Below are 15,277 nucleotides of genomic sequence, written 5' to 3' on the forward strand. Positions count from 1 at the left end.
CAAAAAGAGCAAAAAAATTCGCATATAAATTGTAATGCATGTATTTGGTTTTCCTTATGATTGTTAGGTGGATTCTTAACTTTCTTGTCAGATTTTTGGTAGCATTCTTGTGGGGTAGCTTTTTACAAAATAAAGAAACATAATAATAATTACAAGAGAGTGGAAGAGCGCTTTGCCATATACAGATGACTATTCCCATGCAATCCGACAGGATAATCGAATAAAGACAATCCACCACTAAATATGTACACCTCTCTTTTTCTGGACTTTTCTTGTGTTTTGTTATTATAAAGTATTGGAGTAGTTAGAGATTATGAATGAATATTGAAGATGCACAATTGCCTTTGACAGATCTAAGGCAGGAAATGGGAGGGAAATGGAGGGTGTTCCTAAAAGAGCTTAGGAAGGTGAGCTACGTAGCAGCGCCAATGGTGGCTGTCACGGTGATGCAGTACCTTATACAGGTTGTTTCGGTGATGATGGTTGGACATGTTGATCAGCTCTCGCTTTCTGGGGTCTCTATTGCCACCTCTTTCACCAGTGTTACTGGCTTCAGTCTTCTTGTAATGTCCTCTCTCCCTTTTTCTCCTTTGACTGCAAGCCATGCAACTTGTTCATATTTTAAGGTCTTGTCTCCCTTCAATTTCAAACAACTAGCTTCAATCATGATTTTTGGGCTTCTTCCAAACACTTAATTTATACTCAAAGCTAGGAAACTCAAGCATCTTGTTAAATTCATAAATTTCGTTCGGGGAACTTGTTTACTTAGTTGCCAAGTTACCTTAATTTAATTCCTCATGATAATTGATCCTTAAAAATGTTGCAGTCTGGTCTGGTTGGTGCATTGGAGACTCTATGTGGACAAGCATATGGCACAGAGCAATATCAAAAGCTTGGAATTTACACTTACACATCCATCCTTTGTCTCTGTTTGGTCTGTGTCCCAATATCTCTACTATGGATATTCACAGACAAAATCCTACAATTGATAGGCCAAGACCCTTTGATCTCAAATGTAGCCCACAAATACTCACTCTGTCTCATCCCTAATCTCTTCTCCTACGCCGTACTTCAATCGCTTGTTCGATATTTCCAGACACAGAGTTTGATTCTTCCAATGCTGTATAGCTCTTGTGCAGCTCTGTGTTTGCATGTACCTCTTTGTTGGGGTCTCACCTTTAAACTCAAACTAGGAAGTATTGGAGCAGCGTTAGCTATAAGCTTCTCTTGTTGGTTTAATGTGCTTTTACTTGGGTTTTACATGAAGTATTCTGTAGCATGTGAAAAGACTCGTGCACATGTGCTTTCAACTGAGGTCTTTCTAAACATTAAGGAGTTCTTCCGCTTTGCTGTTCCTTCAGCTTTAATGGTTTGGTAATCATTTTCTGTTTTCTTCCTCACTCTAAGAAGATTGTAGTCTTATTGTACACACACACACGAGCGCTCAAGCGCTAACTGGTTCGTAATTTAATACGACGTTAATCACTTGTTTGGGCTCACTCCACAATGTCTTCTCATAATTCAAATCATTCATCATTTCAAGATCACCCTTGCAAAAGTTATGCCGAGTCGGAAATCATTTAGCCATTTGATTATTATCTTGAATTTTGTCATTAATAATAGAAAGTATTATATTCATCCATTTATTTTATTACAGTTAGATGACTATATGGTGTCTAATTGAGCTAATTGTTTTTTGCAATGGTGATCTTTGAATGATAACCTAAAATTCAGAACATGATATGACGTTATGTAGTGGGCCCAAACAAATGGTTATCGTTGTATTTTTATTAACTGGTTAGCGCTTGAAGGCTCCTCTATATATATAATGAAATGTTCTGTTCCCATATTGTGAATATCGTTTGTTGATTAGATTGATTCTATCATTAATGTCTAATCTGTATGTGTTTTTCTTTATTTGACCTGCTACACATTTGTAGCCTTGAATGGTGGTCCTATGAGGTACTTATATTGCTTTCTGGGATTTTATCAAATCCAAAATTGGAGACTTCAGTGCTTTCTATATGGTAATCTTTCCTTCATGTATAATTTGTTCAATACATTATGGAGATTTTGCTTCTGATTTTTCATCTCCACTGTGAGCAGCTTTACAATTACATACTTGCACTACTTCATACCATATGCGTTGGGAGCCACAGCAAGGTTTGCTCCTAACCTGTTCCTGGAAAACACCAACAGAAAATCTTCATATTCTTCTACATTGTTTTCAAAGAATAATTTGGCAATTTCGTAGCACTCGGGTTTCAAATGAGTTAGGAGCTGGGAATCCTCAGGCTGCTAAAGTCACAGTTTGTGCTGTCATGGTTCTTGCAATGGTGGAAATGATCGTTGTAAGCATAGCTCTTTTCTCTTACCGCCATATTCTAGGATATGCATTCAGCTGCGACAAGGAAATTGTGGAGCGTATTGCAGATATGGCTCCTCTTATTAGTCTCTCAATTGTTACGGATGGGTTACAAGCAGTCCTTTCAGGTTTGTTTCCCAAACTTCTCTCACTTTCAATCCTTCTTTAGAGGGTAATTGGTGCCCTTAGGAACTCGGAACACACCAGGCTCAGATGTACAAAAGAGGCACAACAGGCAGTAGAGCGGAGAAGGGCTCATGGCTGATTGTGATGCAAGTGGTGTGAACGCATAGGGCTCTAGTGTTATAGAATTCCTCATTTCCAATATTCATACAGGGCCTCCTAAATCTCATAGACGGACCTACGAGGCTGATTTCTTCGCTTCCGAATGGACCTTTAATGTTTGTTTTTATTTCAATTAGGGGTTGCTAGAGGAACTGGATGGCAGCACATAGGTGCATATGTAAATCTTGGTGCATATTACCTCATTGGCACTCCGGTGGGTGTGGTGCTGGCTTTTCTAGCACACTTAAGAGCAGAAGGGCTTTGGATCGGATTACTGACAGGGTCTGCTGTTCAAGCTCTCTTGCTAGCTCTGAAAACAAGTCTCACAAATTGGGAAAAGCAGGTTCCATCTCTAAAACTGAAATTTTATTAGTTCTCTTTTTCCTGAAATTTTATTAGTTCTCTTAAAAGCTGGAGTTGCAGAGTTCAGCACTCTCTGGAATATTTCTGAATCAAATTGAAATGTCCAGTAAAGCTTATACGGAACTATGCAGGCATCAATCGCAAGAGAGAGGATAACAAACGAGGTCTTAGCTAGAGTGGAACCAGTTGGATAAGAGAAAAGGAGAATAAGTTCTGTAACTGTGTCATTCCATTTTACGCATTTAGTGGAAATATTATTGAATTATTAGCCAAGATGATGTCCATTGGGCCTACATGTTCAACCAAACCTAAGGATTTTCAGAAATAGAAGTTTAAAAGGTTCCATATACCAAGTTCGTGATGCTAATAATACCAAGAAACATAAACTAAAAATATAAGAATAGTGATTTGCAACGTAACTGCAGTTCACCAGTAGCATAAATAACAGTTGTTTGCAACTAACCGAAGCTGAGAAGTAAACGCATCAGCGAAGAAAACCCATCTCCTATCAACGCAATCTTCTGGCTTCCCTCTCAGACTCGAGCAAGGTAAGGATATCCCCCTCCCTCACTGGTCCCTTGACATTCCTCATGATGAAACGATTCTGATCATCCAGAAACTTGACTCTCACTTGAGTCACCTGCCCTCGAGATCCAGTCCGACCCATAACTTTCACCACCACAGCATGCTTGATCGTGGATTCCATTCGTCACCTAAACAATAAAAGGAATAACTAGGAAAGTAAATTCTTTATTTTGTTAAAAGTCTACAACTATTTCACTTGCTGCTACAAGAAGAAACAAAATGCAAGCACGTCTACTAGGACCGACATTTAAGAGGGTTGGTGAAAAGGAAAGCAAAAATGTTGAAAGACCATTCTAACAAGCAAGAGGAAAACCACCAAAACAGAGCAAAGAACTCAACAGAGTATCATAAATTCAAGGCATTTTCCAACAACCGAATCTGTGAAAAATATCAGAACTATATAGCAGCCCCTCAAATTGGTTTAGACATACACTGAAAGTCCATAGCACATTGTTCATCAAAGCGAAAGCTAATAAAAGCCAACGACAGGCTACCAAAAATGGATTACGCTTTGAAGGCAATAATCTCTTAATATGATTGTTAACAATATATGCTAAATTTTTTTGCACATTTGGGATGTATCCCGGATTATCACTCGGATACATCCCAAACAAAAAATCACTAATGACTTGATAGAACCAAAAGTTCAATGAAGTCAAAAGCAGCTTTAAGCACTATGCATATGTGTGTTTCATTGTGGTCAGAGCTTTACGTACCCAAAACATGAATTTAATCACTTCAAATTGCATAGGAATATAATGAACTCAATAATTTTACAAAAGGCCCAAAAAAAAGGGAGTAAATCGTTCAACAAAAAATGCAAACAGAGATGCAAGTTGCAGAGCATAAATTCAATATCAAGAAAAATGTAATTAGAGACTGGAAGAAACAATGTATAAAATTGATTATACAGGGAACAGAAAGAACTCACCTTCAGTGGAGAGGTCTTGGTCACAGGTTTCTTCAATGGAAAAACCGATCAGATTGAGAAGGTGAGAGGAGGGATGGTGGCGGCGTCTGCGTGTAGCTTGAAACGTGAAGGAGAGAAAAGAATTAAAAAATAGGGTGCGTATAATTTTTATGGGAAACTTACATGAAGACGTTTAAATTTTTACTTCTAACCAAAAAAAAAAAATTTCCTATTAACCATCGACTCTCTACAAATAGGGATACGAAGAACATCTTTCAAGAGAGTGTGCAAATAAAATAGACAAAATTGTACTATAATAATTTAGGTGGTATATTGTCTATTCATTTGGCTCATGAAAAAAGTCCATCACTCCATGGGACTAGACAATTCAAGTTTACAAACTATTATTATATTATTTATTTTTATCTTTTATATTTATAGAAAGTATGTGAGAGAGTGAAGATGTTATTTTATTATAAAAAATAAGTGGGGTCCAATATACCTCTTCATTTTGAAGTATGCAATATTGCCTTGTTTGGGAAGGTATGTATACTTTGCCCACTCATTTACCTCTTCCCTTGGAGCATGAAAATGCTAATGTGGTAAGGGATGAGGTTTACCTACTCTTTTGCCTATTCCCTTGGTGATGCCCTAATGGGCCAAATCGTGGATAGGTATATTTTTCATCGGGGAGGCTATAATAGGGAGTTTAAAGTGAGGAGGCTATTTGAGGAGGTCAATCTCATCATCAACAAATGTAAAAAAAATCATGAGACGTAAATATTTTAAATATTTTGATGGTGGGATTAGCCTCCTCAAATAACCTTCTCATTTTAAACTCCTTATTGTAGGATCTCCCTGTCATTCACATCTCTATCTATATTTGGATTTGGATCTTTTGCTATGATTTCTTCTAGGGGTGGCATTTTAAACCGCAAAAACCAACCGATATTTTACCGCAATAAAACCGCAATCGCGGTATTAAGAACCGAACCGCATTTGAGGTTGCGGTTGCGGTATTTGATTTTCAAAATTTGCGGTTACCGCAAACCGCAAAGTATAGCCGCACGGCTATACTCTATGAATAATTAAGTAAAATTGTAAACCCTTCTCTTCTCTCTCTATAGCCGTGAGATGAAAACCTGGAATCTGTTTCTTCTCCTGATTCCCATTCGTCTCTCTCTCAACTCTCTCTCAACTCTCTTATTCCCATTCGTCTCTCTCTCTCTCTCTCTCTCTCTCTCTCTCTCTCTCTCTCTCAACTCTCAAAATCGGCTTCTCTCTCACAGACCCGAATCGAACTCATCTCATCCTCTCTCTCTCGATCTCAATTCAAGCCCTCTATCTGTGTCAAGCTCAACTCAAACCCGTCGGCCACCACGCTCACTCAACTCAAGCCCTCTCTCTGTCTCTCTCTGTGTCAAGCTCAACTCAAACCCATCGGCCACCACTCTCAGCCGCTCCTAACTTCTGATTTGGAGGTAAATTATGGGGTTCCTAATTTCTGAAATTGATTGTTTCAAAGATAGGGTTTCGAAATTTAGATTTTAATTGGGAATTTCTAATGTCAAATTGATTTTTGCAGGGATTGTTGCTGAAGTGAATTAATTGTTTGGAGATTTCTGTTTTGAGCTTGGAGCATTTGGTTTTGCAGAGGTAAGTTTTGTATTTTTGCAGAGCTTGAATTCATTGTTGAAGACGACCCTATAACCCTAAAGTCCCAATTCCTGTTGCAATTAGTGATAATAAAGTGATGAGTGTGCCATTGATGATATTTTGCAGAGGTAGTGATTATGTTAGTGCTGACATGTAGTTAATAGTTTTCTAATAATGATGCGGTGGTCCCTCAAATTGTTATGTGCTGTTGATAATGTTATCAATTGTGATGAATGGTATTTGGTTTTGAATTAAGTTATGTTTTTTTGTATGTTAATGTTTTGAGCTTGATTTGGAATCTGTTTTTGCTGTTTTAAGGTTAATTTTAGAATCTGTTTTTGCTGTTTTGAGCTTAATTCTAGAATCTGTTTTTGCTGTTTTGAATATGTGTTTCTAGAATTTGTTTTTGCTGTTTTGAGCTTAATTCTAGAATATGTTTTTGCTGTTTTGAATCTGTGTTTCTAGAATCTGTTTTTGCTTTTTTGAGCTTAATTCTAGAATCTGTTTTGAATCTGTGTTGTTTATAAAAAGTGTCATTTCTTGTTGTGTTTTAATTTGGTTAAGTTTAATATGTTATTAATATTCTTTATGTTGTTGCTTTTGTGTTGTGTTGTGTTATAGATGGAGTCTAGCCACTCTAACACACCTAATGCCTCTAATCCCCAAACACAAACCGATACTCCCGAAACACAATCTCCAACTCAAACACAAAATACCACAAGTGAGGGGCTTGTGGTGGGAGATAGGAGGAAAGCCCCAAAATCGATTGTGTGGTTACATTGCACAAAACAAATAAAGAAGGATGGTAATGGGGTAGAGAAGGTTGTAGGGGTTTGCAATTATTGCAAATTGGAGATGCCGGCGGACCCTAGAAAAAATGGGACAACGGGTTTAAAAAATCACATAGAGAGGAGATGCAAGCTCTCTCCTCTCTATCAACAAGGTGATGCAAATCAACCTTCTTTGACAACGGATACAATGGGTAGTGGATTGGTTCCTCACACATTCAATCAAAAAAAAATGTGAGTTAAAGGTTGTGAAGTTCATCATTAAGGATGAGCATCCTTTTAGAGTCGTTGAGGGCTCGGGTTTTAAGGAAATGATGAACGAGGTGCAACCTCGTTTCAAGGTACCAAGTAGGAAGAAGGTTGCCGAGGGGGTGTGGGAGTTATTCATGGTTGAAAAGGCAAAGATAAAAAGTGTGATTGGTGAGAAAAGAGTTAGTATCACAACCGATACTTGGACATCGATCCAAAATATAAATTACATGGTTGTGACGATCCACTTCATGGATAGTGATTGGAACTTGCACAAAAGAATAATTAGTTTCACAAAGATCACTAGTCATAAGGGCATTGACATAGGAAAAACCCTAGATGCATGTTTGACGGATTGGGGCATACATAAAGTGTTCACAATTACCGTTGATAATGCTTCCGCCAATGATGGGGCGGTTGAGTACATGGCACAAAGTCTAAAGGCAATGAACACCTTAATGTTGGATGGGAAGTACTTGCACTTGAGGTGTGCTTGTCACATTCTTAATTTAATTGTTGAGGATGGGTTGAAGGAGCTTAGTGCCTCAATTGAGGGTATAAGAAATTGTGTGAAGTTTATTCACTCTTCTCCGGCGAGGTTGGATAAGTTTAGAGAGTTTGCCATTGCATGTAGGATGGACAAGATGGCAAATGTGCCAATGGATGTGCCTACAAGGTGGAATGCAACCTATAAAATGCTTGAAGGTGCATTCAAATATAGGCAAGTCTTTGAGAAGATGGCATATTCTTGTGAGGTGTTTCAAGCTTACTTTCTAGAGGAAGAAAAAGTTAAGAAAGTGATGGTTAAGAGAGTGGGACCTCCAAAAGATGATGATTGGGAGAAGGCATTAGCTTTTGTGCATTTTCTCAAAAAAATTTATGATGCTACATTGAAACTTAGTGCAACCAAAACTTGTACATCCCCAATAATTTTCTTAGAATTGGTTGCTTTACAAGTTCAAATAGAAGCTAAAATGAAGGATCCTAGAAATCCTACTATGCAACGGGTAGCATCTTTAATGAAGTTGAAATTTGACAAATATTGGGGGAGCTTTGATGTTGTGAATAAGCTTATATTTTTGGGCAATGTGCTAGACCCAAGGATGAAGCTTCAAATGCTCCAAATAAGCTTTGGCAATCTTGGAGGAGATGCTAGAAAGCAAGATGAGATTGTGAAGGAGGTGGTAAAGTGTTTGAATGAATTGTATAATGAGTATAAAGGGGTTGGAGGGGGTGTGAGCCAAATTGATGAGGATGAGATAGATGATGAGGTTGCACAAATTGGTGATGATGTTGATGTCACATTTCAACTAATGCAACAACTTGTTCAAAAGAGGAAGGATGAGCAATCCGTTGAGATATCCAATGAAGTGGATAAGTACTTGACGGATCCTTTTGAGAGCCCCTTGAGCAAACAATTCAATCTCTTGAATTGGTGGAAAGGGAACCAAACAAGATATCCTATTCTTTCACAAGTTGCCAAGGATATCTTTGCAATTCCAAGTTCTACGGTTGCTAGTGAAAATGCTTTTAGCCTAGGCAAGAGGATTGTGGATCCTTTTAGAAGCTCTTTGCATCCTAAAATGGTAGAGGCATTAGTGTGTACTAGTGATTGGCTTAGAGCGGACGAATTTTCCTTTTACAAGGAACCAACGGATGATGAGGTTGAATTCTACAAGGAAATGGAAGATATGACAACTTGTAAGTAATTAGTTTATTTATGCTAATGTTATTTATGCTTCTTCTTATAATAAAATGTACTAAACTATGTTGTTTTATTTGTAGATAGCATTGGTGCTCAAACAACACAAAGGGGTTCTTCAAATCCACTCACCACCAACACTTGAGTTTGTAACAATTGCATTTTTCCTTTTAGTTTGTAACTATACTAAGAGATTTAAGAGCTCCTAGAAGTCTTCTTATTTTAGGAGACTGCATAGTTGGAGTTGTATTTTTCCAATTTCTCCCTAAGATTTGTCTATGAAGGTGATTTAGGGAGCCCATTGCGGATGCTCTTAGCTCTCACAAAACTTTACTTCTCCCAAAGAGAGATTTTATGCCTTGGTTAAAGTCAAAGTCAACCGTTGACACGACACTTGACAACAATCGAGACCAATACTCGTAAAACAACTTAATGACTTAATTAACTACGTTATTAAGTAAATTAAACTAATTAAAATATTTAATTAAATAATTAAAGTTATTGAACTTAGTTGGGTCCCACATGACTTAAAGAATTAAGAATTGAACCATAGGACTTCGGACAAATGTGACACATTAAAGGATAAATGTGTTGGACCAAAAAGGCCCAAGATTAGGTCACCAGAGGGAGGGTGCGAAATGTATCACAACATGGGTCTATATATATGATGTCATAGCACCATTTTATTTTAGGGTTTTCAAGTTGAAAATTGGATTAAATTAGGAAACATCAAGCATGTCTCTCAAATCCCCTTGGTCGGCTACTTTGGAGAGCAAGAGCTAGTACTTTTGTGCTCTCCCAAGTTCTCATTCTCTCATCTCCATCCATCCTTGGTAAATAGCATTGGAGAGGTGCACACTATTGTACCAATTGAAGAGCTATAGTGGAGAATCAAGCAAGGAGATATCAAGCACTCTACTTGAACACCTTATTAGGGTTCAAAATTCGCTCTAAGGGTAACTCCATCTCTAATCCCTCCCTTTTGAGTTTTAGAGAGTCTATGGTGCAACATTTCATAAGCCTATAAATTTTTTGGGTTATGTAGGATTTGTATGAGTTTCTAAAATTCCTATTTTACTTCCACTTCTTTGTATTTAGTTGAAATGCATGTTAGATAACTCATTATCCTATTTGTGTATATGAGAAATGCATAGAAATAGTTTTCCCTTCACACATAATCCTACATGAACTAGGTCATCTCGAAGCTACGATATAAAGGTGACTCTCCAATCTAAGAAGGGGATTCTCTAGCATGTCCAAAAAGTAATAGAAGTTAGAGACATTATATTTGACAGAAATTCCCGATTGTCCTTAAATTGTTCGAAATTAAAAACTACATGGAGAAAATTGATCAAATTGAAATTATAAGGACCAAGGTAATAAAATTTGCAAACTAAATGGACCAAGAGTTAGTTTTTGCTCAAAATCTTTCCTTACTTGTGTAAATTCCATTATAATGAACGTTAAAAGTTACAAACTCATCCAAGCAAACACAAAAAGTAAACCAGGGAGATGATAAAAGCTTAATTGCTCTTGTGAACAAGTTTTGGGCAGGTTCCCCAGTCTTGAACAATGGATTGTACATGAGAGGCATCTAGCATGTACAGGTGGATGTGGTTTTGATTTTATCTAGGTTCTTTAATTTCTTGGTAAAAATACTTAATATTTTGCTTCTCATTGCTCTGATCTACCGAGTATGAAACCAATATCTTCCATCGTGGCAAGAACTATCACTATTTAAATATGATATGGCACTTACTAGTCATGAATTTTATTTTAGTTTTAATTACAGTATTCGTTAGGTGTATAATGTTCAGTCACATTTTCTTGACTATTAGTATTATTATTATACAGTCGGGGGAGCCAATTGAGGCCAATAGGTAAGGGAAGCAAAGTAGAACCTACAAGTGCCCACATATTGGCCTTGCTTTTTTCTTTTTCCCCCCGTAAAAACCACCTATAGCAAATTCTTGCTTAAATTCAGATGGTGAAAATATAGGCGAAAGAGGGTGATTATGTAGCTTGATAGCTCACCAAGTTATGAGAAATAACCGACATATACTACTATCAAGTGCAAGCTCCACTTTCTTTTTTCATGTTATTTCACGAGTGTAAATTGCAAATTGAAGGGCATATGGGATAGTAATCAACTGTATCGCATCTTATTAGCCTCAATTGCAGCTTGTATGTGTTTAGTTCACTCTAAATCTACTCCAAAATGTTTTATAAAGCCAAACACGCTCAAATTGCAACAAACCAGTTTTTGTTTTTTTTTTTTTGTTGAGTGTTGCTAAACGAACTCTAAAATTAACTGAGTACACCTTATGATCTAAGTACATCCTAATATTTTAATCAAAATGTAAAATTAACTAAGCACACCTTATTTAACTACCAAGAATACCCAAGATACACTCTAATACACTCTATCACACAACACCCTAATACCAGTCTTAAATTAGATTTCTCTTTTTACATGAATTCGTGCCCTCTTTTCAGATTTTGAGTTTGCATCAAAATCTCTAATTTTGTAAGCTGCTATAGGAGTAAATTTAATAGGGCAACCTCATAGTATGGGGAAAAATAAATACAAAGAAAAGGTTTAAATGTCCATGCAAAAATTATATATGTAATTTTTGTATGAATCATCCCAAGATTTTCTTTTTCTTTTTGGGGGAATTGAAATTAATTCAGAGCTGGAGAATTTGGTCAATTCCACCATTTGAGTAGGGTGCTACCTTGAAGAAATTGATGATTCTGAGACGGCTGACGTGAATCCATTTTTGTTATTTTCATCGAAGAACTTGTAAGTTAATGAGCCAGCTATTATGATAGTTTGTAAATTTTGTTATGAAATCATTTCTTCAAGTCAGTAAATTGTTGCATTTTGACCCTTCCTGCACATATATTGTATCAAATTTTGTTTTCTTTTATGACACTTTTCTTTTGGACGAAACAACCAGATTTTCTTCAATTGATAATGATGACTGACATTTGATTAAGCAGAATATAATGAGTATGATGTACTTATTAAAATTATATTTGTTTCACAATTAATTTTTTTTTTGGTCGTTTTATATTAGGATAAATTAGTAATTCAATAAATAGTTTGATTGTAGGTGTACTCAGTGAATTTTAGGGTTTGTTTAGCATCACTCTTTTTGCTTTACTCAATTAGGTTTGATTCACCGATTCAAATGCCCACTCCCATTCCAATTACCATTTTCTGGCATTTTAAATACTAAAATGAATCCCCGTAAAGGACATGAAGATTAGATTAACAACACAATATTCTCTATTAAAAAAAACAACACAATCACAGGAACCATATTATAAATACAAAAATCAATGGAAAGTAAGATCGTACGTACACTCTTATTATTAATTCATTAATCTGAATGACAAATTATCCATTACATCAAATATATAAACAATGGAGAGAAAAAAAAAAAATTAAATCACACAACACTCTTAGAAAGCTGATGTAAAAAGTAGCGAAAGAGTTTGTGGTCCTTACACGACACAAAATCAACAACACCTACTACGACACTAGTACTAGATTTTTTTTTGGTCAATTCAGTAGTACTATATATTATTATTTTTATTTGAAAAACAAACAAAATAATGAAATTGTGGAAGACTTATTTGTATAGGTCAAACTACGTCCCACATAATTATAATAACGAAAATAATTGTAATATTATAATTAATTTTAAAAAAAGTATTGTATATCGTTTGTCATTTGTACCTTGTGAAAGTTACCTAAGGATCCCAAAGAGAATCATTTTGCATATCCTCCCACTGATCCTCAAAGCCACCAGAGAACATCATAGACTCAGACATTTGCATCCACATCTTGGGCGAGTCCAAGGGTGACTCGTTAATGGCTTGAATTTGACTCGGCGACAGCCTCACCGTGACGGGGCCCACGTTCGAGCTGGAGCTCCCAGCCTCATGAGCTTCAGCAGCGGGGCTACTTCTCAACCTCAAGGCTGCTTCATGTGCTGCCATGCGAATGTCCTCCGCATTCGAGCTCGCGGGGCGAGGCAGGCTGTTCACCAGTTCGGGGAAGTTGAGCCTCGCCTCCCGTCCACGGAAATGTAATGCAGCAACATCATAGGCGGCTGCTGCCATCTCCGGGGTCTCGAAGCTGCCTAGCCAGATTCGGGTTTTGGTCCCGGGCTCACGAATTTCGGACACCCATTTGCCCCATTTTCTCTTTCGAACTCCTCTATAGGAGGAAGTGGCAGCTCCATAGGCATTGCTAGAACTGGGTTCTCCCATGCATGCACAAAACTGAATTGGAGAAATATTTTTTGTTTTGTTTGAACTATGAAGCAATAAAAGACATTGTTGAAAGATTGCGTGATCCAGATGTATTTATAGATGTGAATGCAATGATTTTGACTGGAATTTGGTCACATAACCTGAAAGCGGTGTGAGCTTCCAAGTAGTTGCCCAAGTGCAAAAGACATATGAATATGTGTTTGTGCATGCTTGCAAATTAACATATTTCTCTTCTCTAATTGGTTGAACCCTAAAAAGATTTAATCAGAAATTAAAATTTAAAATTGGGGAATGGAAGTTCATGATCAAAAGATTGGGGATTATTTTAAGCCAAATTTGGGGAGGATTGATGCAGAGAACCTAAGAAATTAATGGATAAAGAAACTTGAGGATTTTGTTCCTGTTGAAGACGCGGTTTGAACCCAGGTGGCATGAGATTTGGACCCCACTCTGATCCTTTGTCATAGAAAGCTCAGCATGGCGACTATGAGATAAACCAAGATATTTTATAAAGTTGATTTTCTTAATAAATATAAAAGCGATATTGGAATACAGCCGCATGATATAATTTATCCACGTGTTTAATGGAGATGTCCATTTAGTGACTTGTGATTTTAGTGATTAACACGGAAACCTCTCAACCACAAAGTGTACATTTTTTTATTGGGTACCAACTCAATGGCATTATATCCAAATGAAACCCATACGTGTGCTAATTTCAGGTAGATTAGAGTCTTTCTTTAGAGTAAAACAGCTGGATCAAGCTTCAATAATGATATATTGATAAAGAAAGCCACGTTATACAGTTATATATATAATAACTTTAAATAATTAACGTCGTCATCAATCTCTTCTAAACCTTTGTGAGATTAATGCACGCGACGATATTGATGTATACATGTCTGTATATAATCTCCGCTACGTGTATATATATTTTACGTACATGTTGATTTTTTAGGGTTCTGTTTGACTCCAAGAAAAGAGTGTATCATTTCTTTCCACCCCGTTATGTCTAAAAGACGCTTAATATACCAAGTCAAACAGTCCACTCATCACTATCATCTCTCCCCTTTTTTTGCTTCGCTATTTCCCATATACTCTATCACGTCTCTCTCACCAAAATTGAAACCCATGATTATTTTGTGTAACAATGTTATTTCTTCAGATTTGATCAAAAGTTTCGTTCTCATTGGCTTATGTCTGCTGCTGTCGTCGTAGGCTTAAAGCAACTTTGATTCTCTATCAAAGCGTGATCAAAGCAAAGCCGTGATCTGCAATTTCAATTTCAATTTTTATATGAACTTAGTGTTAGGACAAAGAGCATATATATGATGTGATTTCAGTTTGCAAAGGAGAAATCAAATATTTTATTATGAAAAACTTGGGTGAAAAAAACATATTAAAGTATGGGAGATAAAAATATGAATTATAGGGCTTAATTGATGTAGGTAGGGTTAGGTAAGGACGTGAGTGGGTAGAATAGGATCGTTATGAATGTCTTTAGACTTTTTTTTTTTTTTTTTGGTGGAACCTTCTTCCTTGTATGTATGTCACATAATTGTACATGAATACGATTATATGCATAGTTAGTAAATTCACATATAATATTCTTATTATTCACGTAGGTATGCATTTTTTTTAAAATTATTTTAGTTTATGTACACAGTCTCAAAGACACGGTAATTATAATTACGTCCTTGTTTCATTAATAAAAGGGATTTTCCTTGTAGTGTACGTTTCTTAAAATCAAATGTACAATATACATAATCAGTCTCATTCTATTGAGGGATCCCTCAAATAATTTTATTTAAGGGACGCCCTTTAGAGTACCCTACAATTCTTTTTCCAATAATCCAAACCATCTATTTTTTAGGTCTTCATTCATAGATCATCTTTACAAAAATTTAGATAAATTGGAAACCGTTTCGACATCCAATTGTGTTTTACAAAATCAATGAACACACTGCTTCAAGAAAGTATCAAAATTTCAATAACTCAATTGAGTTGTTACATGATATCGGATTCAAGTGATTTTGTAGTAGAGATGATCTCTGAATGAGTATCTACAAAATAGACAGTTTGGATTAGTG

General features: G+C 36.4%; 3 protein-coding genes across 3 annotated transcripts; 1 reads left to right on the forward strand and 2 right to left on the reverse strand.

The window, feature by feature from the left end:
• The first annotated feature begins 317 nt into the window (after positions 1 to 317).
• On the forward strand, positions 318 to 3,351 carry LOC117620045 (protein DETOXIFICATION 14-like). The gene is made up of 7 exons (XM_034350139.1): positions 318 to 563; positions 827 to 1,374; positions 1,941 to 2,027; positions 2,107 to 2,163; positions 2,255 to 2,493; positions 2,788 to 2,993; positions 3,145 to 3,351. Exons 1-7 carry the CDS (start codon positions 318 to 320, stop codon positions 3,205 to 3,207), a joined length of 1,446 nt encoding a protein of 481 aa, XP_034206030.1. The 3' UTR covers positions 3,208 to 3,351.
• On the reverse strand, positions 3,311 to 4,710 carry LOC117636142 (40S ribosomal protein S28-like). Its single transcript, XM_034370624.1, has 2 exons — positions 4,530 to 4,710; positions 3,311 to 3,726 (listed from the first exon to the last, which is right to left on the reverse strand). Exon 2 carries the CDS (start codon positions 3,717 to 3,719, stop codon positions 3,522 to 3,524), a length of 198 nt encoding a protein of 65 aa, XP_034226515.1. The 5' UTR covers positions 3,720 to 3,726; positions 4,530 to 4,710; the 3' UTR covers positions 3,311 to 3,521.
• A 7,863-nt stretch (positions 4,711 to 12,573) lies between these two features.
• Positions 12,574 to 13,218, reverse strand: LOC117636126 (ethylene-responsive transcription factor ERF021-like). Its single transcript, XM_034370602.1, has one exon. The coding sequence runs from the start codon at positions 13,182 to 13,184 to the stop codon at positions 12,663 to 12,665; it is 522 nt and encodes a 173-aa protein (XP_034226493.1). The 5' UTR covers positions 13,185 to 13,218; the 3' UTR covers positions 12,574 to 12,662.
• Between the last annotated feature and the right edge of the window lie 2,059 nt (positions 13,219 to 15,277).

Source organism: Prunus dulcis, chromosome 1 (genome assembly GCF_902201215.1).
Source record: "Prunus dulcis chromosome 1, ALMONDv2, whole genome shotgun sequence".
In the NCBI taxonomy this organism is placed as follows: Eukaryota; Viridiplantae; Streptophyta; class Magnoliopsida; order Rosales; family Rosaceae; genus Prunus; species Prunus dulcis.

Coding starts and splice junctions, on each gene's coding strand:
- LOC117620045 (XM_034350139.1), top strand. CDS start 318: ATGAATATTGAAGATGCACAATTGCCTTTGACAGATCTAAGGCAGGAA. Junction 1,375..1,940: donor CCTTCAGCTTTAATGGTTTG/GTAATCATTTTC, acceptor ACACATTTGTAG/CCTTGAATGGTGGTCCTATG. Junction 2,164..2,254: donor GCGTTGGGAGCCACAGCAAG/GTTTGCTCCTAA, acceptor GCAATTTCGTAG/CACTCGGGTTTCAAATGAGT.
- LOC117636126 (XM_034370602.1), bottom strand. CDS start 13,184: ATGGGAGAACCCAGTTCTAGCAATGCCTATGGAGCTGCCACTTCCTCC.
- LOC117636142 (XM_034370624.1), bottom strand. CDS start 3,719: ATGGAATCCACGATCAAGCATGCTGTGGTGGTGAAAGTTATGGGTCGG.